General features: G+C 38.5%; 2 protein-coding genes across 2 annotated transcripts; both read right to left on the bottom strand.

Annotated features, from left to right (window-relative positions):
• Positions 1–1,234: 1,234 nt before the first annotated feature.
• Positions 1,235–14,707, bottom strand: LOC123968579 (hemicentin-1-like). Its single transcript, XM_046045436.1, has 12 exons — positions 14,693–14,707; positions 14,203–14,307; positions 13,610–13,900; positions 13,010–13,270; positions 12,329–12,607; positions 11,643–11,921; positions 10,960–11,238; positions 10,522–10,791; positions 2,578–2,862; positions 2,331–2,442; positions 2,113–2,182; positions 1,235–1,887 (listed from the first exon to the last, which is right to left on the bottom strand). The coding sequence occupies exons 2-12, from the start codon at positions 14,255–14,257 to the stop codon at positions 1,525–1,527; spliced, it is 2,544 nt and encodes an 847-aa protein (XP_045901392.1). The 5' UTR covers positions 14,258–14,307; positions 14,693–14,707; the 3' UTR covers positions 1,235–1,524.
• Positions 14,708–16,485: 1,778 nt separating this feature from the next.
• Positions 16,486–23,322, bottom strand: LOC123968876. Its single transcript, XM_046045889.1, has 6 exons — positions 23,278–23,322; positions 19,020–19,271; positions 18,698–18,922; positions 18,429–18,540; positions 17,600–17,669; positions 16,486–17,151 (listed from the first exon to the last, which is right to left on the bottom strand). Exons 1-6 carry the CDS (start codon positions 23,297–23,299, stop codon positions 16,756–16,758), a joined length of 1,077 nt encoding a protein of 358 aa, XP_045901845.1. The 5' UTR covers positions 23,300–23,322; the 3' UTR covers positions 16,486–16,755.
• Between the last annotated feature and the right edge of the window lie 951 nt (positions 23,323–24,273).

The following is a 24,273-nucleotide window of genomic DNA, read 5'->3' as shown; positions in this document are numbered from 1 at the left end:
CAAATTGTTAAGATGCATATTACCACAATGTCCACATTTTAATTACAGACAACCTATTTTACAATTTTAGTATGAAGACTTGCTGGATAATGTTGATATACAGAACCTGTAAAGAGTTTGTTTGGGATATGCGTACTTCACTCCTTTAATATTGATACACAAAAAACACACTTTTCTGAGTGAGATTTTTGTGTATGACATTGTGTTTCATTTTCTTTTCATTTACTATGAAAGCTGTTAGATAAAATTTCCTATATAGACCGTACAAAGACCATCCCAATAAAGAGGAACAAAGTAATATTAATAAAGTTGAAGGACGTATGTATACTGTGTGTGAGAACATTGTGAGCCAAGCTGCAGAGCTTTCTTCTCTTTTAAGAGGAACCCAGTATGCAAAACATCTGATATGTGGTGTTTCAGATGTTATTTTAGGCTCACATCCTCTCACAGAACGATTTCCTGCCTGTTTGGCAGAAGAAAACTGTGTTTCTACACCAATATACATGCAAGTTCATTTCAGAAAAAAGTAATTTAACTCTGTATTCAGCATTTAAAAAACGATCCATTGGCCAATAAGTGATTAAATTCTTAAATGTGTTAGTGTTGTCTTGCTGTTGTCAAATGTGTCCCTCTGTAATGCTAATGGTTTTATAGAGTTATGAGAGTATTAAGTGCTGTTTTGATACTCGGCAACAAACAGTTCTAGCTGCCCCAGTTCTCTTAAAAATATACAAACACTTTCAAATCTTTTCAAATGTAACTAACTAACAACTGGGTGGAGTTAGCATCTACCCCTCAGGAAGGAAGTGACTAAGTGTTTAGCCCAGAATGTCTGTATTGATTTAAAGCAGGGGTAGTATTTATGCATCCAAATAGCATTCAATAAATCAAACAATGAAAAAAAAATCCAGTATCTACATGGCTGGCCTACCTTCCTACCTGCACACACTCTGCAACTGTGCATGAAAAAGTGTTTTGGGGGAGTGGCTTTGGAGGAAGGCCTGAAGGGAAAGGATGGTGATTGTTTGGGTTGGGTACTTTCAAAATCTTGCTGTTACTTGCTAGTTTCTCCAACCCTAGCTTTATCACTGTATAAACACTGGGTGAACTATGTCCTAAACAAATAAAGACACAATAACTACATAAAGACTCTTCTACTTACTTGCCTTAATGGCAATGAAACATCCAAATACATTCTCAATTTATTTAATGTGATTTCAGCTTTCCGGTTTCATAGTTATTTCTTAAATAACAATAACACATAGAGTAAAATAATAATAAATTATTCACACAGACTAACATTCTATACTAATACAACCAACCTCCTGTGCTGCAACAGAGATGATTAACCAAATAACTACTACATTATGGTTGTTAAACAATCATTTGAGCATTACTGCAGGTTGGCTTTTGATAATCACAGTTCCATTGCAGAAACTACACACAGAACAATTACACATAACAGCAATCATCCATCAAATCAGAACAAATTTCAGAAATAACTTCTCAAATATCCTCAAATAACTAAACAACACTGTGCTCAAATTCGATTATATCCTTCACACTGGAATACAGTGCCACATCCTCCCCTTCCTGCTCATCCGGTACACAATGTTTTCTCTCCTTATCCTCACCTATCATATCCTCTTCCTCTTTGTCCTCTCCATCTTGTCTCGCCTCTGTTTTTTCTTTTTTAATTTCAGCATACTCTGTCTCTGTGGTCCCACGTGTTGTCCCTGCCTTTGCCGCAATCTTTCTTTTAATCAGGGAGAAATTAATGTTGGAGTAGTCCGTGTCTGATTTCTCTGCCGCCACAGCTCCTCCTTCTACTTCAGCTGCCTCTTGGTAGATGGCCTGATAATCTTCCACTGCATGACCAGCATCTGTCTGTCCGGTACAACATGGTGAGAGTAATTCATCAGCTGTTACAACACCAACAATTGACAATCCTGATTTGATGCCTGAATCACCTCAAATGGCAAACTGAAAACTCCTGCACTGCTGATTACCATAGTGTCTTTTTCAACACTACCACTAGGTGTTGCAGTTAAATCCTGCACGTTAGGGCTTTTAACTAATATATAATAAGACCAGCTTTATAAATATAAGTACCACAGAATCCTTGTGACTTGTCACCATCAGCAGAGTCTCAGCCACATTTCCACAGGTCTTCTTTTTTTGTCTGAGGAGATTAATAGATTAACAAACATTAATAGACCAATAGCAAGCAGGTATTCGTTAATTATAGGTTAGGCCTGCATTCTCCAGTTAATCATGAATAAATCCTGGAATTCAGATTAACAAGACATGAATAAGACTTTATAGTGTACCTGTGGCATTTTCTTGTCAAACAACAAATGACGCCAGAAATAAGAACGCCAATCAAAAATGCAATGATTATTTCCAGCCGTGTCATAAATCTTATCAATTTCATGGGTTGACCTGGAATGAAGAAAAGAAAATCAACACTGAGCCACTGCTGAATCTTAATTTTTATGGATAACCTGTAAAGTTTGATTAAGGGTTGTCAAAATACAGAAGATTCGAGAAAAGAACATTTAAAGGGTGAGCAGTTACCTTCTTCTTTTTGTTCTATGTTTTTTATGATGAGGTTCTCTTTTACTTCTCCATTTCTATTGTGGCTGACACACTCAACAACAGTGTTACTGTAGTCTTTTACAGTTAGGGTGACTGTGCTGTTGACTGTGTGGTTTGACACAGTGATAATGCGAGTGTACTCGGTGTGGTTCTCCAACAGCGGCCATTTGATGGTGGGAACGGGAACCCCCTGACTGATACACATGCAAGTCAGACCCTCAGACTGATTTATGCATCCTGAGCTGTTTAGGATCTTTGGATACACTGCAAAAAAAGCAGAATCACAGATCAAATAAAGAATACACTGACAGAGGAAAAGGTAGAATTTGAAAACAAATTTCCTTTATATGGAGAAACAAAGGGAAATAAATATATAATAAACATAATAATTTTATATGAATTTTTCAGATCTTCAAAGCAAACATTTTGAACAAATAAGTTGAATTTATCAGATGCTGCAATGTCTAATATTCAGAACACACTGCTTCAGTCTGAGGTTGAAAGACCAAGACTAAGACAGATGACCAGAAAAATGTATCTTCTGGGTAGAGTATAAAGAAAGATCTTAAAACATCTGTAATATACAAATGAATAATTAAATTAAATAGAATAACTAGAATTCAGTTATGGGGTTTATTGCTAATGTTGACGATGTTGCCCTTTTGTATTCTGTCATTATGTAACCCCTTTCTTCATAACAAATTTCCCCTAATGGGACTATAAAAATAACCTTGAACCATGAATTAAATCCTTATTTTGATGTAGAAGTCATAAAATGAAAAATGCACCCACCAAGACATCGCCCCGCATATATTTAAAATATTAGCTCTTTCAGACTTAACTGTACATTACAACACCTTTTCCACTGCATGGTACCAGCTCGCCTCGCCTCTGCTACCAGGCACATTATTTTTTTTTGTATCACTTCCATCGAGGTTCCAAGCGTTCTGAGATGATACTAAAATGTGACGTGAAAACACAGCAGACTGCTGACTGGTCAGAGAGAATTATCCCTATTCACTGCATCATAATTGCGCGCGCCAGACAGAGCCAGCAACAGAAAGTTTTATATTTTACAGTTTTCATACATTATTTCATCACTAAATCCACTTCTGAGAGATTTTGAGGTGAGGAATCAACTGTGTAGATTTCAAATATTTACAGTTTTACAAAAAGTGATGGCCGAACAAAAATGTGCTTGAAAGTTTTCTGCTCCCATGGTCACAGAGACCGCTACAGCAACAACGGCAGAAGAAACAGCTGTAAGGTTTTCATACAGCTTATCTGTCTTTACATTCTGAGTAATGTTGAAATGTTTTAACCCTCTACAGCACAGCGTTGCACTCAGGCAACAGAAAGTTTTCTTAAGCTCCATATCCAGCACTTGTTTCTTTAAATTATTTCAACCAATTAGAATGGTCAAAAAACTATCAACAAACAGTCCAATAAGGTGTGGGAGTCACTATGAAGCATCATTTGAAGGCGGAACTTCTTTTTCTGACACTTGGTCACAGGAGCAGGTGGTGTGAGAAGAAGGCAAGATTATTTGGTTAAGAAATCTTATTTAAAATGACGTGATGATGTAACCCAGGTCACAAAGGGTTAACAACACGGAAGTGTCTTAGCCAATGAGAGCGCAGGTTTACAGCAACATAGCAGGCTAGGCAGATGTCAGTCAGATGCTGGGTGACACTGTGGGGAGAGGACCTGTTTCTGAACGGTAAAAACATAGCTCAGATAAAATAGTAAAATCACAATAAGTTGTCAAATAAGAGTGATAACAGTCTGTACTTTTTTTTAAGACTGTAGATGTGTGTGTGTGTGAGACCCTGTTCACTGAAACCTGCCGAAGACAGAAATCCCTGAATTGGTGAGTCACGGTAAAAAAATTAAATGCTGCGTCAGGAGGTGCTAGGCTAAGCTAGCGAGTTCAAGTCCATGGGCCTACAGTTAACAAAATTAGCATTGAGTGATGAACAGTGCAATTAGCCTACTGTTGTAGTCTTCAACTAAAGTTAATCAGTTTGACAACTCAGTTGAGGGAATATAAAAATGTGAGTGTTTAAATGCTCAGTGTTTTTCTGGCAGGTAAAGCTACTGTTTAATACTGAAGCTACATAAGTTATGTTTTGTCAGACATTTTATTTTGTTGTTCATGGTGAATCTGTTGCATTTGAACATTGTTCTTTATATTTAAAAATGTATGACCAGTGTTTAAAATAGAAGTTTGGGTCTATTTTATTCAGTAATTAATTTGACGCAAGAGGTATTTAAAAAAAATGTTAATTTTGCTATTTGACTTATATGTATATATTTTGGTTAAAGTTAAAGGAATGAATACTTGAGAAATGCATTTAAGAAGGCTATTGAGTAAAGAACTACTCTGGCCATGGCAATGACTGCAGGCCAGGTTTTTTCTTTGAGCTGAGTTAAAGTTGATGGCAAGCCAACCCAAATGAGACCTTGAGATCCCTGGATTGAAGATCCCTGAATTGAGGAACTCTGAGCTAAGTACTGCTGATCTTACCCCTCTCCTGCCACGGCGGTAGGATAATCAGCATAAACTGCAAAAAACCAGCACCACTTTTACACTCAACCTCCAGCACCACTTGCGCAACCCCACACTTCCACTGGACTTTGAATGGACAATTACCTTCCTCATCCCTTTGGAAGTGCATCCTTGGTGTCTGCAGAACTGAGAATTAATTTGGTTTATATGGTGTACTATGATGTCCTGGTTATTGTGGCTTTGACTATTGCTCATACAGTGAAAAGCGAACGATTATGAAGTTGATGTGAGATGTGAAGTGATAATTTTGAAACAGGTATTGTTTAATAAGGTCCTTCACCGGAAGTGAATATTGAGGATTTAGATTTAATTTGAGTTATTTATAATAGGGTGCACCCAGTAAGAAAATAAGAGAAATACTTGAAAAAAGATCAGTGATTTTAGCCCAGCTGAAAAATCGAGGTAATTATACAAGCTCAGTGATTTCTACCTTACAGAAAGATGCCAAAGGAAATAATTCATTAAGGGAGAGAAACTGAGGTGTTTCGTTTGTTTGAAAACAATACAAGGTACCAGTTCATAACTCACTGTCTTGTGTGGTCACTGAATATTGCAAGCAACATTCTGCTCCTTGGCGAGTATAGAAAATTCTGATTCTGGTCCAGTTTGGCTGTAATATTTTTTAACAAATAATTTACTGTCTGTAATCATTAGTAGGGTTAGGAGCCGTGTGCTACATAAAAGTGGCGAGCTAGCCAGGAGCAGATAACTGATTTGCATTGAACACTGATTACAAAAGAAAATGGATATAGTCCAGAAACACAACATCAAAGTTCCAAACTCTGTAATGGTTAGTGGAATAGTGAAATTGTAGATTTCCTAAAACAGTACGGTTCCATTATCAGAATCGTAACAGTAGATGACCGTTCCTCAGAGTTTTTCCAGAGCCTAATCATAGAGTACAACTCAGGAGTTGTGGTGGAAAACTTAAAGCCGCTACTGCCTTACATTCACGCATTCTGATGATGGTGGTCTTACCTACCGTTTAGTCTTTTGCTAGCATGTACACACAGACAATGAGAAATACCACCACTCAGTCCTATCTTGCCAACTTTAAGGGCTTGCTAAGTTGAGTGGGAGGGATTATGCCGAGGTTCTCAAAGACATGATGTCCCAAATAAGCAAGTCTATCGCTGATCTTGTGTCACCTACATCTGAAAAAAAGGAGTTAGCTCTTGAAGAATCTGAATCAGATGTTGTAGAAACCCCGGAACAGCTTCCCAAAGTTAACCTTCCTATTAAAGCTGCCTCATCAGATGTTGACAAATCACCACCTGTAGTTCCAAGTGTTGGACTCCAGAACATTACTGCACTTACTTCACATGATCTCAGCCCACCAGAAGTTCAGAGAGTTGTAGTGGAGCATATTGTGAAAAGGGAAGACAGTGCACTACAGATGCATTCCTCACTGTGCATTCTCATGACAGGTCCCCAGACCTGCTCATGAACCTGACTATGATTCCTGGCGATCCAGTGTAGAACTTGTCATGACTGATCCTACCATATCAGACCTTCAGTGGTCTCGGCTGATGTGGTCAAGCACTTGAGCCCTAGTAGCTTGCCCGCTTGATCAAACCCTACAGCTGCAGCCGAACAGTTAAACTAGACACAGAAACTGGTTCTCAGGTGACTACGGTTCCAGAGTAATTTTACAAACAGAACTTATCAGGTCAAGACATCAAACCACTTAATGATCTTTTAGAGGTTGAAGGTGCGGCCGGACAATCTGTCCCTTATCTAGATTACATAGAGATGGCTGTTACATTCCCCAAAGACTTTCTTGAAGTTGACATTGAAGTAGCCAGTCACCCGTGTTGATAGGAACAAACACACTTGATGTCATATATGCAATATACTCAGACATTAAGACCCCAAACCACTGACCAGGTCATTATGGTTACAGGGTAGTACTAAACACACTTGAACTAAGAAAAAAAACAGAACAAAGATGGCAACGTAGGTTTAGTCAAAATGCTTGGGAAGACCCCAGCTGTCATTCCTGCAGGCCACACCATCATTCTGGAGGGATCAGCCAACATTCATGACCCCTCTGCAGACAAATGGGTCATCATAGAACACCCCACCCAGTCATCGTTGCCTGGTGGCCTTTGTGTGAAAAGTTGCCTGTTAACCCTTCCTGCTAATTCACCGTACAAAGTGCCTGCGGTAATTAAAAATGATTCGAAACAGGATGTCACAATCTCACCTACCTGTGTCATCGCTGAGCTTGAAACTTTTCACAGCATTCTATCACAACACAATGTGACCAATGCAGCTGATATAGAAACAAACTCAGACTTGAGCTTTAGCGATTCTCCAATACCGCAGGAGTGGAAGCGGAGCGTATCACCAACAAGCTGAATGAAATGCCAGAAGTCTTTGCTCACCACAATTTGGATTTTGGATGTACAGACAAGGTGAAGCATCATATAAAACTCCATGATGAGACTCCCTTCAGGCATCGTGCCAGACCTATACATTCTCAAGATATTGGGGCAGTGTGAAAACATCTACAGGAGTTGCTTGATGCAGGTGTGATAAGAGAGTCTGAATCTCCGTTTTCCTCCCCTATTGTGGCTGTAAGAAAACGTAATAATGATGTTCTCTTGTGCATAGACTATCGTAAGCTCAGCCTAAAAACAATAAATGATGCCTATGCTCTCCCGAACCTGGAAGAGACTTTCTCTGCACTAACAGGATCAAAGTGGTTCACTGTGCTCGACCTTAAATCTGGTTACTACCAGATTGAGGTTGATGAAGCTGACAAAGCCAAGACAGCATTTGTCACTCTGTTGGGATTCTGGGAGTTCAAACGCATGCCGCAGGTCATAACAATTGCGCCTAGTACTTTCCAGAGATTGATGGAGAAGTGTGTAGGGGACATGAACTTGAAGGAAGTTCTGGTCTTGGGCAACCTCATAATTTTTTCCAAGACTCTGGAGGAGCATGAGAGCAGGTTAATGCGGGTACTCACACGTCTCAAGGAGTATGTCTCCTGAAAAGTGCAAGTTTTTCCAGACAAGTGTGTGTTCTCTTGAACATGTAGTGTCTGAGAATGGTGTTGAGACAGATTTATAAAAGATTAGAGCCTTAAAAACCTGGCCAATTCCCCAAAATCCTTACAGAATCATTCCTGGGCTTCTCAGGTTACTATCGCCGATTTATTAAAGATTATGCAGCCATAGTCAGGCCACTCAATGATCTAACTCACGGATATCCACCACTCCGCAAAAATTCAAAAGACAAGGCAAGAACAGATCAATATCATGACCCCAGACAACCCTTTGAGTGTCAATGGACATTGACAGATTTGATTGCCAGAGAGCATTTGAGACCGTCATTGAGAAGCTTACCACAGCCCCTGTTCTCGGTTTTGCAGATCCCAAGCAGCCTTATATCCTGCACATGGACGCCAGTACTACTGGTCTTGGAGCAGCGCTATACCAAGAACAGGAAGGCAGGCTTGGGGCCATAGCTTTCGCTAGTCAACGGCTGTCACAAAGCGAGTCTCGCTATCCGGCCCATAAACTGGAGTTTCTCACCCTCAAATGGTCTGTGACCGAGAAATTTCACCACTATCTTTATGGGAATCAATTTACTGTTGTCACAGACAGTAATCCTTTAACATACATTCTTATCTCTGCAAAGTTAGATGCCACCGGTTACAGATGGCTTGTGGCCCTGTCTAACTACTTCTTTAAACTTTATCATTTATATATAATACTATCAGGCGGGTAAGCTAAACTTGGACACGGATGGCCTCTCCCAACGACCGCATGGAGAACTCCTTGACAATGCCCAGTCTAAGAAAGAGCAAGCATAGCTCGCTTCACTCAACGTCACTTAGCTGACAGGGACCCAAGAAGGGGTGAATCAGGATGCGATCTGTGAAAGTCATTTTGTTGGAGTTGCAGATGACCCCTAACTAGGGTTGGGTATGAACCATTTCCAAGAACTGTGGATTCGATAAGAAACGTGCATTTTTATTCTGCTTATCAGTTCCTAACTTTCTGCATGTTTAAGTGATGCTCCCGACTGAAATAAAGTGAGCGTTTTATTGTTTAAAAAAGTGTCAATTATCTGCCAGGACCTGCTAACTGGACCTAATTTCTCGTCATTTGTTATGCAGTACGTCAAAAAATCAACGTCTCACACCCAGCTACAAAACAGGTGAGCTGATATTCACTATTTATACTGAAGGGAAATGAATGATGTCTACAAATGATTCCAATATATTTTTCTTAGAGACGAGTCCCCAGAGACCCCCCCTCTAGTACGCAGTAGACTCTCACTTTAGCCATGAAGGGGAAGAGGAGCAAGGAGAAAATGGATATAGGTCACAGAACGCTGACAAGATCTGTGGTGAAAGGGTTGGAACCAGAACAAAGATTCAGTAAGAACCGAAATCAATAAGTAGAATGGGAATCAGATTTGGAATCGATAAAAGTAAAATGATACCCAACCCTATCCCTAACCAGGATGTCCGCTTGGACAGTAGGCTACCTCACACAGGAACACCCAATGTAATAAAGAACTGTTTTGTTAAGTTTTACAGAGAGTGAAATGTCATTACATAAATAACAATAACAATAACCTGTGTCATATCCAATTGATCAATGTGTTTCAAGTGTTGTTTCCTTTTTGCATAATGATTTCTTGCCATTTTTAAAAAAGATTTATGATTTTATATTGCTGTCTGAGCATAGTCTTTATGGAGGACTGATCCTGACACATTCAGAAATAAATACAGAAATAAATAAATGCTCAATAAATATATAAGCATCTGATTAAATGCACAAAAAAATTAAGTAAATAAATAAATGCTGGCAGTAATTAAATTATACAAGGAGATATAAATGTATATATCTATTTTAATATTTTGGGGTGGGAAGGTCCAAAAGAAAATCATTATCATTATAATGTCCGAAAATGAACCAAGAAATTATGTGTTATATTTTTTTTCATGTACCATCAAATAGTGTGCAGTAGAGGGTTAACTTAAATCAAGAGACAGCTGTGCATGGGTTGCTGATGTGTGTGTCGAATTGAACATTACTGTTGCGGCAGTAGTGTGTGGTGTTGCTATGATGACCAGCTACATTGAGGGGTACTATCTGTGGTAACTATCTGCAATGGAAAACGGAGGACCAAAACCGAGTCGAGGCGGGTTGAGCTGGTAGTGGTAATGGAAAAACGGTATAAAAACCAGGGGTGTGAAGGTTTTAAGCATGCATTTAGGGAGATTTTAAAAAGGTTGTTCTTTGCTCTAAATTCATAAATGTTCAAGTATCATCTACCTCATAATTAAGAGTTCAACTGCACATTTCTGTGTAAAAACAGTACTGCATACTTACATTTCACTGATATGTTTACTCCTTCCTTCAGGATTTTGGTCTGATGTGTTGCTGTACAGAGGTACTGTCCAGAATATTCTGCTGTCATGTTAGGGATGACAAGTATGGCCATTCCAGCACCCTGCTGGACAAGTCCAGTCAGGTTGTTGTTTAAGCCGAGTTTAGACCACGTGATAACAGATGGAGGGACACTGTCAACATCGCAGATCAGATTTAGAGTATCACCCTCCTTTGGAGCTGAATTCCCAGTGATTTCAGGTTTCTTGACATCTTTGAGACAAGGTTGGGACAACATATTTAAATTGATCAGATAATACAGTTAAAAAAAAATTTCTTCCTTGAAAATATTTAAATAAGCCTGAAAAGGGAAGTTGTTTCTGGCAAGATCTCAGAATTAGTTTTATACACATAGTGCACTACCGTGTACAGTGTACTTACACATCACTGTTACATTAATGTGTTCTGTCAGAGAGTTTCCCAGGTATTCTGCTGTACAGATGTATTGTCCAGAATGTTCTGCTGTCACGTTGTGGATGATGAGAGGAGCCTTTTCGTTGTAATTCTTTTCCTTTATGGTTTCATTGAGCAGGGTTTTGTTAGAGCCAAGTTTAGTCCACGTGATACGGGATGGAGAGAAGCTTTCAACGCTGCAGGTCAGATTCAGAGTATCACCCTCCTTTAGAGCTGAATTCCCAGTGATTTCAGGTTTCTTGACATCTTTGAGACAAGGTTTGGACAAAATATTTAAATTTATCAGATAATGCAATTTTTTAAAAAAATTCTTAACACAAGGCTCCAGTCTGATGCCACACAGAAGCCTTGAAAATATTTAAATAAGCCTGAAAAGGGAAGTTGTTTCTGGCAAGATCTCAGAATTAGTTTTACACTGTAATTTAATGACAGATAAATTAAATGATGTTCTTCTATGGGAGAAGTAGAAGTCTTAATATTACAGGTAAGGGCCACACATACTATACATTCAAATGCAATGGCTGTGAAAGATAGTCACATGTATTCAGGGAGCACTACTCTGAATTAAAAAAATGTTCACTTCTTCAACCACATGACAGCAAAGAAAACAAAATCACACTTTCTGTCTAAGTACTGTACAGTGTACTTACACGTCACTGTTACGTCAGTGTGTTCTGCCACAGAGTTTCCCAGGTATTCTGCTGTACAGATGTATTGTCCAGAATGTTCTGCTGTCACGTTGTGGATGATGAGAGGAGCCTTTTCATTGTAATTCTTTTCCTTTATGGTTTCATTGAGCAGGGTTTCGTTAGAGCCAAGTTTAGTCCACATGATACGGGATGGAGAGAAGCTTTCAACGCTGCAGGTCAGATTCAGAGTATCACCCTCCTTTAGAGCTGAATTTCCAGTGATTTTAGGTTTCTTGACATCTTTGAGACAAGATTTGGACAAAATATTTAAATTTATCAGATAATGCAATTTAAAAAAAATTCTTAACAAAAGGCTCCAATCTGAAGCCCCACAGAAGCCTTGAAAATATTTTCAAAGGCCTGAAAAAGGGAAGTTGGTTCTGGTAAGACCTCAAAATTAGTTTTATGCTGTAATTTAATGACTAAGACAAATTTAAAGAAATTCTTCTATGAGTGGTGTAGAAGTCATAAAATTAAAAACCAGGAAAGGGCCACACAGACTATACATTTAAAGGCAATGGCTGTGAAAGATAGTCAGTATAAATTCAGTGACATCTACTCTGACTTGAAAAAAAAAATCACTTTTCAAGCACATGACAGCGAAGAAAACAAAAACACACTTTCTAAGTACTGTACAGTGTACTTACACATCACTGTTACGTTAATGTGTTCTGCCAGAGAGTTTCCCAGGTATTCTGCTGTACAGATGTATTGTCCAGAATGTTCTGCTGTCACGTTGTGGATGATGAGAGGAGCCTTTTCATTGTAATTCTTTTCCTTTATGGTTTCATTGAGCAGGGTTTCGTTAGAGCCAAGTTTAGTCCACATGATACGGGATGGAGAGAAGCTTTCAACGCTGCAAGTCAGATTCAGAGTATCACCCTCCTTTAGAGCTGAATTTCCAGTGATTTTAGGTTTCTTGACATCTTTGAGACAAGGTTTGGACAAAATATTTAAATTTATCAGATAATGCAATTTAAAAAAAAATTCTTAACACAAGACTCGAATCTGAGGCCCCACAGAAGCCTTGAAAATAGACCTGAAAAAGGGAAGTTGGTTCTGGTAAGACCTCAAAATTAGTTTTATACTGTAATGTAATGACTAAGACAAATTTAAAGAAATTCTTCTATGAGTGGTGTAGAAGTCATAAAATTAAAAACCAGGAAAGGGCCACACAGACTATACATTTAAAGGCAATGGCTGTGAAAGATAGTCAGTATGAATTCAGTGACATCTACTCTGACTTGAAAAAAAATCACTTTTCAAGCACATGACAGCAAAGAAAACAAAATCACACTTTCTGTCTAAGTACTGTACAGTGTACTTACACGTCACTGTTACGTCAGTGTGTTCTGCCACAGAGTTTCCCAGGTATTCTGCTGTACAGATGTATTGTCCAGAATGTTCTGCTGTCACGTTGTGGATGATGAGAGGAGCCTTTTCATTGTAATTCTTTTCCTTTATGGTTTCATTGAGCAGGGTTTTGTTGATGATACGGGATGGAGAGAAGCTTTCAACACTGCAGGTCAGAGTCAGAGTATCACCCTCCTTTAGAGCTGCATTTCCAGTGATTTTAGGTTTCTTAACATCTGGGACCAAATGACAACAGATACAAAGACAATATGTCAAAACACATGGATGGTCAACCAGTGCAAATTGTAAGAGTCCTTAGCTCCTTAAGGGTTTTGGGGCCTCCATCAAGGCACAGGACAGAAAACAGGAAGCAAAAAATATCTTAGAAAATGTACAAAGAAACTCATAATTTTGTATAAACCTCAAAATATCAACACTTTTACCCACAAGATGATTTACTGCATCCAAATTATGTTGAAGTCTGATGTTTCAGAACACCAGCACTTAGCTGGGAGCGCATCTTTTGCCAAGTAAAAATTAAATGTGAGAGAATACCATAAAATATGTTTACTCACAGGTTACATTCAGAGTCACGGTCTGCTCTGCCATGTCATTTGTGCAGCTCACCCTGCAGGTGACCTCTGTAGCGTGGTGTTCAGCTGAAGAGATAAAGGTCAAAGTTGAGTTTTTTCCTTGATTGGCTGTGATGTTTCCTGTGATATGAGAGTTGTGCTCTCCTCTTCCTCGCCACATCCAGGTGATTTTAAGATCAGATTCAGAGCAGAGACCAGGAGCCGTGCAGGTCAGTTTGGTCTCCTGTCCCCCTGTCATTGGAGGGGGTGTCAACGTGGGCTGCTGACTCAGAACTAAAGGGGAGCAAATATACAGTAGAAAGAAAAGCAGACTTGAAGGTTATTGTTCACTGCAGGTAGGAGTAACATAGTAATCAATTATGTTAAATATTACAAAGGGCAATAAGTATGTGTGTGAGAATGTGAGTGAATGTTAGTTTCTGTTTGAGTACTTGAATGCGATGTAGTGTAGAAGTGCTTTGTGTGGTCAGAAAGGCGGGCGCTACACAAGCGGAGCATTTTAGCATCTTAAAAAATAAATATAGGTATTTGATTTTGGTTTTATAACACTGTTTCAATAAACTTACACACTATACCTGGATTGTCGTTCCACACAGTGAAGAACAGAGTCGCCCAGATGAGAACAAACATCCTACTTCGATGACTGAGACAGTCTCTCCCTCCACAGTATAAAATCCTGTCTCTCAGAAGCACAAACACTTTATATAAAATGTGTAATTAACATAGAGGAAGTTTGGTTGATCAAACTGAACCAGAAACATCTTCAAAGCAGACAGCGCAGATGTTAATACAGGATGTTATAAAATTCACCTTTACTCATGTGAATACATTTGGTTACCACTTTCCCCAGGGGCTGCATTTTGGGCCCCTGGCAACAGCTCAACAACAGCTCTGCCCAGGGCCCCTGTTCAACTTTAGTCAAACACTTTCCCAACTACAGTCTGCCCTACTGCACAAGCAAACCCAGTAATTTGAAAAAGAAATGTATTAAAAGTAGTTGAGGCATAATCATGCGCTTCGGTTTCATTTATAAATGCAGTTAGAAAATATGGTAAATGTTGTTACCTGTTTTTCTTGTTCCCTTTCACTCTTCTCTCCACAGCGATCTCAACTGTGTGACTTTTATCTAAACCGACTCTTCCTCTCATCGCTGTTCTACCGCTTCCTTCTTTGTGCAAAAGCATTTAACGCAGTGTATTGTTACTTCTCTCATCAGGCTGCAATTATCATACAGTTGCAATAATCTCACAGTCTCACATAATGCATCACATATCCTTTTGGGAATTTGTTTTTTCAACACTAAATAATAAAGGAATAGGAAATCATTTTAATAGGGTGGGGTTGTAGCATTTTCATGACTGTGACCTGCTACAAAGCTTTTAAAAAGGGGAAGTTTGTGGCTGTTGCACAAAATATTCCGACCATCTTGACAAACAACCAGCCAATAGTCTTTTCTTAATCTTTTCTTCATGCTCATACATGACTCAGTGAGTTTGAATTGTGAATATTTGTTGGTCCATTATAGTTTATTTACAACACCCGTGTACAGTATAATGTATAATACATACTGTGCAAAGAATGATGAGTGACAGTGAATGGTCTATAGTACTATGTTACTGGCTAATATCTGCAGTTCTAGTTGAGTAATGACTATACAATATTCACATGTGAAAAAAAAAACTTCTGTTACTGATAAACTCACTAAATATCTGCAGAATATCTGCATTCATTATGTTTCTCCATTTTAGCTTAAGCCCCATGGAAAGAATGGCTGCATTTGTGTATTCTGCTATATATGTATGTATTGTTCTCAGCAAAGTCACTACAATTATTCACTTGTTTATATCCTTATATAGCATCACTGTATTTTCAGTGTCTCTGATAACTTCCCGTTCTCACACTGCGCTACTAGACTATAACTATCTTAGCTAATAAGCTGCAATTCAGTCTGTATATAGAACACTGAACAGAGGCTTTCTTGTCACTGAAAGCTCATAGTTTATACTTAATCCTGCACTGTTTTACTGATCTGGATACGTACATACTACTGCTGAGAGGCACCAAGGCAGGAAGTACGATAAAGTAAAGTAGAATAAAAATTATATATACTGTATATATTATATATATTCATCCACTTTATTCATCCAAAGTACTCACTGATGGCATCATTGACCATGCAAGGCACTGGCCTTACTATGAGGAACTATTTAGTGTTCAGTGTCATGGATGCATAAACATAGCACAAACATGTTTGGAACAGCACAATCAAACAATAGACAAAAAAGGAAACACTCAAAGAGCTCCTGAGAGCGACCCATTTTTTTCACAAATGTTTGTAGAAGCAGTTTGCATGCCTAGGTGATTGTATACAATTAATATGAATTAAATGATTCGGAGGGTTGTCCTTAAACGTTTGGCAATATTGCATATATAAAATGGCTTAATGGGGGATCGGTCATGTGAAGCTGTGATTGTGTGGATTAAATTTGTTTTGAACATGAAATAGGTGTCGCCTGATATTGTGATTAGAATGCACTGGTAGTTGAATGAACATCATCCCCAACATGTGGAAGAGTTGGCATGTCTTGATAACAGATAATGCCAGGCTAAGAGCACAGTGATGTTGTAAAAAATACACTCAGGATTGTCATTTACACATCATGTTAAGAAGCCATCACATCAGAAAAGATGAGAAACTTAACCCTGGGAACTCAATGCCCTCTGCCATCCTTTCTGCCCAGGCCCCTTTAGACACACATCTGCCTAACACCTATCTGCTTCTTTTAATTTATGGATACTTTGTCGTAGGTACTGACAACACATGTACACACATTTTTCTTTTCTTCCACACCCTTTTATTCATGTATTTTTTTTTTTGTTCATACACGCAACATCTACATCAGCCTCATGAACACACAAGCACAACCAAAACATGGCCAAATAATCTCCTAAAAAATACCACACGTGTCACATCCAAACATACATATCTGCACTCTATAAACTCATGCCCTATCCTATGTTTAACGTATTGCCCGTCTCACTGTATGTGTTTTTAATCACCTGTGTTGTATTTCACCACAAAAAGAAAGACATGCATCATTAAGTTGCTCCACTAAGCTACACAGTCCTCAAATCTCATCCATTACTTCATTCACAGTGGAGTACACTGGCACATCCTCAACTCCCTCCGCCTTGTCTGCAGACATACACTGTTTTGTCTCCTTTTCTTCCCCTATTATCACCTTCTCCTCTTCATTGCCCTCAAACATTTCACCGCCCTCTCGGCCATTGTCTTGTCTTTCCTCTTTATCTCCTTTCTTAATTTCAGCATACTCTGTCTCAGTGGTCTCTTGTGTCTTATCTGAGGGACTGTTCCTTTTCAACACAAAGAAGTCAATGTTGGAGTATTCCACCTCTTTTGGCTCCACGTCACCTTCAGGGGCTGACTGCCCAGCCACAGCTCCTCCTTCATCTGCCTCTTGGTCATGGGTCCCATCATTTTCCACTGCTTCACCAGCATTGATCTGTCAGGTAGACGCAGAAATTATCTGTTGTTTGCCAGCTGATACAAACCAGACAACTGGACATTATTCATGAAGTCTCTCCATCAGTGACATTTAATATGTTCAGCCATGTCTAAACACAAAAATTACTATTCTTTTCATTTTACAGCTGAACAAAAAAAGAATTTGAATAATTTTTTCCCTGATTATCTATAGACTGCAGATAGTTTCTACTCAATGGTCTATGGGATTTTAAAAATCAGCTTGAATATTGTTGGTAATTTGTTAAAATAATCATACCTGCTTTTATTTGAGTTATTTTTAGATTGCTAAGAGAACTCTGCCAGTGTTTAAGTGTCTGCAAGCTGATTTTTATGACAAACTATGGATCACCACAAGATTTTAGCTAAAACATTATTCAATTAACATTTAACTAATATGTAATAACCAGCTGTGTCAATATAAATACCAGCGGATCTTCTTGGGTAGTCACCATCTCCAGAGTCTCAGCCACATTTCCAGAGCTCTTCTGTTTTGTTCTGGGGGGAAAATTAATTAAACAGGAACAAATGTTTACTAACAACAATTAACAAGCAAGGATTAGTGACCAATATTAAATGTTTCAGCCCAAAATTGATAACCTTTGTAGTGTATAATTTGTTCAGACACCACACCTTCATTTAATCAGATAATCGTGACTGCTAATCTTTAGATTTTTGAATGTGTTCTTCCTTTATACTAGGCAACAATTGTTTTTATTTATAATTTAAATGTAACACAGGTGATTTAAGCGGCACAGAGACTCAGCAGTAAAGCCAACTGGCCTTTCTTTGTGGGGTTTCTATGTGCTCCTGGATTTCTATGATTGTTCCAGTTTTCAATCACCATCAAAAATTTATCCGCATTCAAGTGGTCTTCAGAGCATAGCTGATGAATTCCGAGATTGCTTATCAGACTGTAAACAATGAGCTGTGCATTGAACAGAAAGTTTTGGCCCGGATATATGTTATAAAAAAATACAAATACAAGCACATTTCTAGTCTCTACAAGATCATTTTTAATGTATAACCTACACATTAAACACATTAAAAATTGTCAATGGTATAGTTGGTTGGTTATACATTAATTTAAAGTATTCATGATATGCTATAAAATTAATAAAGTATTTTTGAATAGACATTGAATACTGGTGTGGTCCTCATGACCAGGTCTTTATCGTTGCATGAATAAAACAACAAAATGCCAAAAAAACTAAGAAAAATGGATGTCAAAAAGAAAAAAGAAACTTAAAAGCGTACCTGTGGCATTTTCTGACCAAACAGCAGATGGTTGCTGAAAGAAGTATCCCAGTCAAAAATGCAATGATGACTTGTGGCTGTTGAACAATTGTTGACAATTTCTGGAGTAGATCTGGAATCAAGAGGAACAAATTGTTTATTAATAATAAAAAGTTAGGAAATATGCTGCTTTTTGTAAAAATAAAAATAAATCACTTTTAAAAAGTAGGTATTGAAAATATAAATCAGTGATCTAGAGTAGGAGAGGTATTTTAGTGGTCAACACTTACTGTCTAGATATGACCCATTAGATGACTGGTTCTGTTGTGCTTTCCCCAAATCAGTGCTACTGATACACTCTACAGTGGTGAAGTTGTAATCTTCTGCAGATACACTGTAGTCTGTATGGTCTGACATAGTTGTAGTAATAGTGTCGTTCTTCAACAATGGCCATTTGATGGTGGGTAAAGACAACTTCTCACTGACACACACAACGGTCCGGTTTTTCAACTGAACTGCAAACACACAAGAATAACCTTAACATGATACCAAACATACAGTAAGCTGACAGGACCATATTTTTTTCTCAAATGGGAACTACAGTCTACTTACATCTCACAGTTACTTCAGCATATATAGTCAGAGTTGTATCCTGGTGTTTTGCTGTACAGACGTACTGTCCATGTTCTTCCGTCACATTACGGACCACAAGAGTGGCTTTTCCAGTGTCATTCTGAGGGCTTTGTTTTTGCAAGTTTTTGTTGGAGCCAGGTGTCCATGTGATGTTAAATGGATGGAAACTTTCAACAACGCAGGTCAGATTTGAAGCATCGCCCTGTTTAACAGTTGGCATTCCGGTGACACCTTAAAGACAAAATTTTAGACCAACTATTGGAATTTGTCTGACAAAACAATTCCTTATGATTCTGAGTATGTACTGTAGCTCCAAGCTGAGGCTGAAAACCACCTGTAAGTTGTTATGATGGTTAATGCTCAATATGTAAAAAAAAATGTTTTATATCAATAATTAAAATTAATTACACTGACAACTGAGAAAGCCCTGATAATAATACCCGATCATGAAGAACAAAACCATAAATTTCCTTTGTTTCCTTAATGTATAATTAATGTTTTTCCTCAGGGTGGTGTTCAGATGTATTGCTCTACAGATACTGTCCAGAATGTACTGCTGTCACATTAAGGATTACAAGAACGGCTGTTGTAGCGTGTTTTTGCAGTTCATTTTGTTCATGCAGGCTGATATTCAGTTCTTTTTCTGTGAGAAAATATACCATTATTTATAAGGAGGGGAAGGGGATGTGCAAATGAGGAGGGAGTTTTTATTTTGGCAATAGGGGAGGGACATATAACTTTTAAATGATTGCATTAAAGTTTTTTGTTTTTCTTAATAAATACGTAATTTATCTCCCACACCTACGTAAACCTCACTGGACTTGGTCCTGACCTTGAGGAATACCTCCACTTCACATTCCACATAGTTGATTCCCCATGTGCCTTTGCCAGCAGCCTACCAGATATATTTTTTTCACGCATCTGATTGGCAGACATTTAGGGTTAGGGTTATATCGCCGCCTGTTGGTTTAGCATGCTCTTAGCAGATTACATTAAAAAGTCATGTCTTTGCAAGTTGTTCAGTTAGGGGAAACTTTATAAACGTTTGTTTTGTAAATTTAGTGAATATAATGCATGAAGATATTCTTTTCTTTGTATAAAAAACATACACTAACCTGAAGAAGGCCCATAAAGATACTTGAATGGACTGCCAATGATGCAAGAGCACAGAGAACAGGGTCCACAATTGTGTGCTACGCCCCTGTCCGTTAGCCCCGGTGAGTTGCAGTAGAACTACTGCTGTGTAAACTATTCTGTTACTATTCTGTAGTCATAGCCCTTCACTTCCTTTACTTGTGACGTCACAATGAAAACGTGTCATAAAGCTTGCCAAGCGGCTAGCGGGGTCAGGCACGCCCTCAAACCAAGCTAGTCTGAGCGGAGGCCCTTTGATTTTAGTTAATCCCCTTTTCCACTGCACAGTACCAGCTCGACTTGCCTTTGTTTGGTTTTCCATTGTAGAAATGTTGTACCTGTACCTGCTTCCAGGTACTTTTTTTCGTATCACCTCTAGTGTTGTGTCGTTCAAAGAACGTTTCGTTCATTTGACCTAAGCTTGAATGTGACTGAGGAGGAACGGGTTGTCTCAGTGAGTAATTCGTTCATTTTCACACACACATGAATAGTCTTGGACTCCTCGTTCACTCGTCACACAGCAGCTGCATGGGCTCCGTCAGCACAGGAAACAGTATTGATTAGTTCACGATTCTCAACTGTGGGTCTCTGGGTTTGAGTCGTTCATTTTTCACGTGACATCTCGGCTACTGTGGAGCAGGAATGAACTAATCGTTCAGCGCTCACATGGTTCCTCCTCTGTCTTCACTCGGCAGGCTGACTTACTGCCAGCACTGGGGAATGAGAGGCAAGTCTGTTGTCAGGTAACAGTCACTGGACTGACATATAGCTAATATCTATTTTAATAATTTTGTGACATTTAATAAAGCATAAAGTTATTACAGCGCCGTAACTTTAGTCCTGCTAGTGTTTACAGCCAACAGCTGATAAGAGTTGTTCTGGGTCCATTCCCTGACAGAGTTCTACTGGGAGCTGAATTACCACAGAGGTCGTCTCCTCTCCAAAACAAACAGACCCGGACATTAAACCATTAAAACACAGCCACATAGCAACGTTAGCGTTAGCCCTGTGGTTTGTTTACAGCTAACAGCTGATTCGGTCTGCCAGAGAACGCAACTTAACTTTTACTTTGTATTTATAGACAGAGAATTTTAATAAGAGTGTGCTTTCTTCATCTAGTGTGTCAAGCTTATTACTTCAATATATTCCCTGTTAATCTGATGTTAATATATAGATTTTACTCATGAATAGGCGTTAGGCTGCTGTGAGAAGGAGCACTTTAGAGATATAGTGATAGTAATGAAAATTATATAAATGGCTGGTCTGGTTGTATACTCAGGAAAGATTTTGAAAATGAACAGATTTAGCCGGAGTAGTGGCTTAATCGAATATTGACAACATATTTCTGTGCTTTTTCCATGGTTTGAATTTGGTTGTGGCTCCATGGGGCTTTATAGAACCATGATAGAGAGAGATCAAGAGGTGAATTTGTGCATTATACTTTTTAGACTTTATACTCAATTAGAGCAAGCCAGGCAGCCATCTGTGTTTGAGAACTGTGCTGTTTTTTAAAAAGTTGCCCTGTAGAGGGCTGCAGCACCGCAATAACCAGCCTAGTTTAAATGAACGAAATGACACAAAAAAAGATTAGTTCATTTTAATTAACGATTGGTGACTCGAGTCTTTAAAAAGAGTGACTTTTCCCATCACTAATACAATGCCAGCCAGACTACGTCCAGATGCTCAGACAGATCCCATCACATTCTGACACCTACACCTTCCACTGTGAAGGGAAGCTTCAAGGCCTACCTTGGTGTCTGGTTTGATAGTAATTTAAATTTCGAGCAGCACATCACAAAGCTTGTTCAATCATGTTTTTATCAACTTAGAAATATAGCAAAAATTCTATCTATGTTAACTTTTAAGGACACCGAGACCATTTTACACGCCTTCATCTCATCACGCCTGGATTATTGCAACAGAATTTTAACCTGTTTAACCCAAAAATCTATTGATTGACTCCAGAATGTCCAGAACTCAGCTGCCAGGCTTTTAACCAGAACAAAGAAATATGACCACATCACCGCTATTTTAGCTTCATTACACTGGCTCCCAGTATGTTTTAGAATTGACTAAAAAATTGTATTGATCACTTTTAAAGCTCTTCATGGCCTCTCGCCTTGTTAAATTTCTGAACTTTTAGTCCCATACGCACCAGCACGTACCTTGAGATCCTCGGGCAGAGGTCTGCTGTCTGTTCCAGAGTCTCGACTGAAAACTAAAGGGGACAGAGCGTTTGCTGTCAGGGCCCCGAGGCTCTGGAACAGCCTGCTCTCTTAAGTCCCTTCTTAAAACACACTTTTATAGGAGAGCCTTTCCCGATCTTATTTGACTTTATTTTATCCCTTTTATTTTATTCTATTTTACTTATTTTATATTTATCTTAAATGTGTGTTTTAGTCTTTTCAATGATTTCTTGCTTTTATCTTGTATTGTTTCTGTATGATTGTTTTTTGGGTATAACTGTTCATCCCTTTTAGTGTTCATAAATGACACTACATGGCTTCCCCCGGTACGTTGAACTATGACTTCCCAGCGCATTACAAACTGACACTGCCAAGGGGTCTTGACTATGCATCCATATGTGACAACTTGGGAGTGAGAACGAATTGGAGGGTCATGCATTTTCCCCCAGTCACTCAGGGAGGAGCAAGGAAAAAAATGTATAGCTTTGGGGAGGGTTAAGATAAAAATATTTTAAAAAATCACACACCCCCAACTCCCACTGCACCTGATAAATAAACAACAGTCCTTTAGAGAAATGGACAAAGAGTTGTGCAAATTCATCAAGCAATAAGATATACAAACGTTGTAAACCAGTTGGACACCATCCGAGCACAACATGTAAGAGACTTTTTGCAAAACTGATAACTTCACATTACATTTGAGACATAGAAGCAAACAACCGGTCACAGTGAAGAGAAGAAGATTTGATAATGAATGCAATTTCCGACTAAACCTCCATCTGCACACAAGGTTTGTAACAGTGTGCAAATGTGGGACATTCACAATTGAGTTTCAGAATAACTACACTGAGCTGGAAAAGCATTTTACAAGGTAAAAAATGAATGTGAGGGAATATTGTACAGTGTGTGTTACTCACCGGTCACATGTGGACTTGTCATAGTCGAAGAGTTTTTGTCATTGGTGGTGTTGGATCCAGCTGAAAAGTTCAATAACAAAAAACGTATTTTCAGCATTTTCAGAGTATATGCTTGCAAGGCTAATACCACATATTGTTTCAGCCAGTTTTTCCCCCAATGCTAAACAGATGTTGTGGATCAAAATGCTTATGTATTAGTTGTAATAATAAATACTTACGTAGAGCTTGAAAGTAAAACATTTAAATGTTATATTTTAACATTGACATACTTCTTATAGCTTCAAAAGATAGAAATATCATTATTTTAACAAGATTCAGTAAAGTATTGCACTGTACCTGTCACAGAGAACAGCAGAGGGGCCCAGATGAGCACAAACATCCTAATTCACTTATTGAGAGAGTCGGTCTCTTTATCCAAAAGACAAATTTTAACCTTTCAGAAGTGCAAACATTTCATTTAGTAAGTGCAACAATCATACAGGGTGTTCATTTAATGAAACTGACTCCTTCACGGCTGACAGCAAATATTTAAAAACGGGATGTTGCATGTTCACTGTCAGTCACAATAAATGTTCCTAAAATCTTCTTCATGGTTGTAAGTCTCCTGGAATGTTTAATTTCAAAGAGTTTTGTGATATTTGTTCCAAAAAGCTGCTAAATAAACTTACATTATCTACAGTAAAGTATCTGTAGCAGCTCAGAAACAGCTCTGAAATAAATACCTACAATCCCCGAAACCCCAGACATTCAGACTGCATGCACAATTAAAAAGCATTTTATGACATTAGGGAAGAATTACTTCTACAGTTTTCATTTACAGTTTAAAAGACTTTGAAAACAAGGTAAATGTTATGTTTTACCTGTGTCTTGTCCCTTGTTCTCCTGTGCTATTGTGTCTCAGTGATGTCTGCTGTGTGTCTCTGTTCTAAACTGACCCTCTCTTTTTCTTCTTCTTCTCTTTTTGCACTAAAATTTTCCAGGAAGTTTCTCTACACA

Source organism: Micropterus dolomieu, linkage group LG03, assembly GCF_021292245.1.
Source record: "Micropterus dolomieu isolate WLL.071019.BEF.003 ecotype Adirondacks linkage group LG03, ASM2129224v1, whole genome shotgun sequence".
Lineage (NCBI taxonomy): Eukaryota > Metazoa > Chordata > Actinopteri > Centrarchiformes > Centrarchidae > Micropterus > Micropterus dolomieu.
The sequence above is the reverse complement of the archived record's forward strand: the minus strand, read 5'-3'. Positions and strand labels throughout refer to the sequence as shown.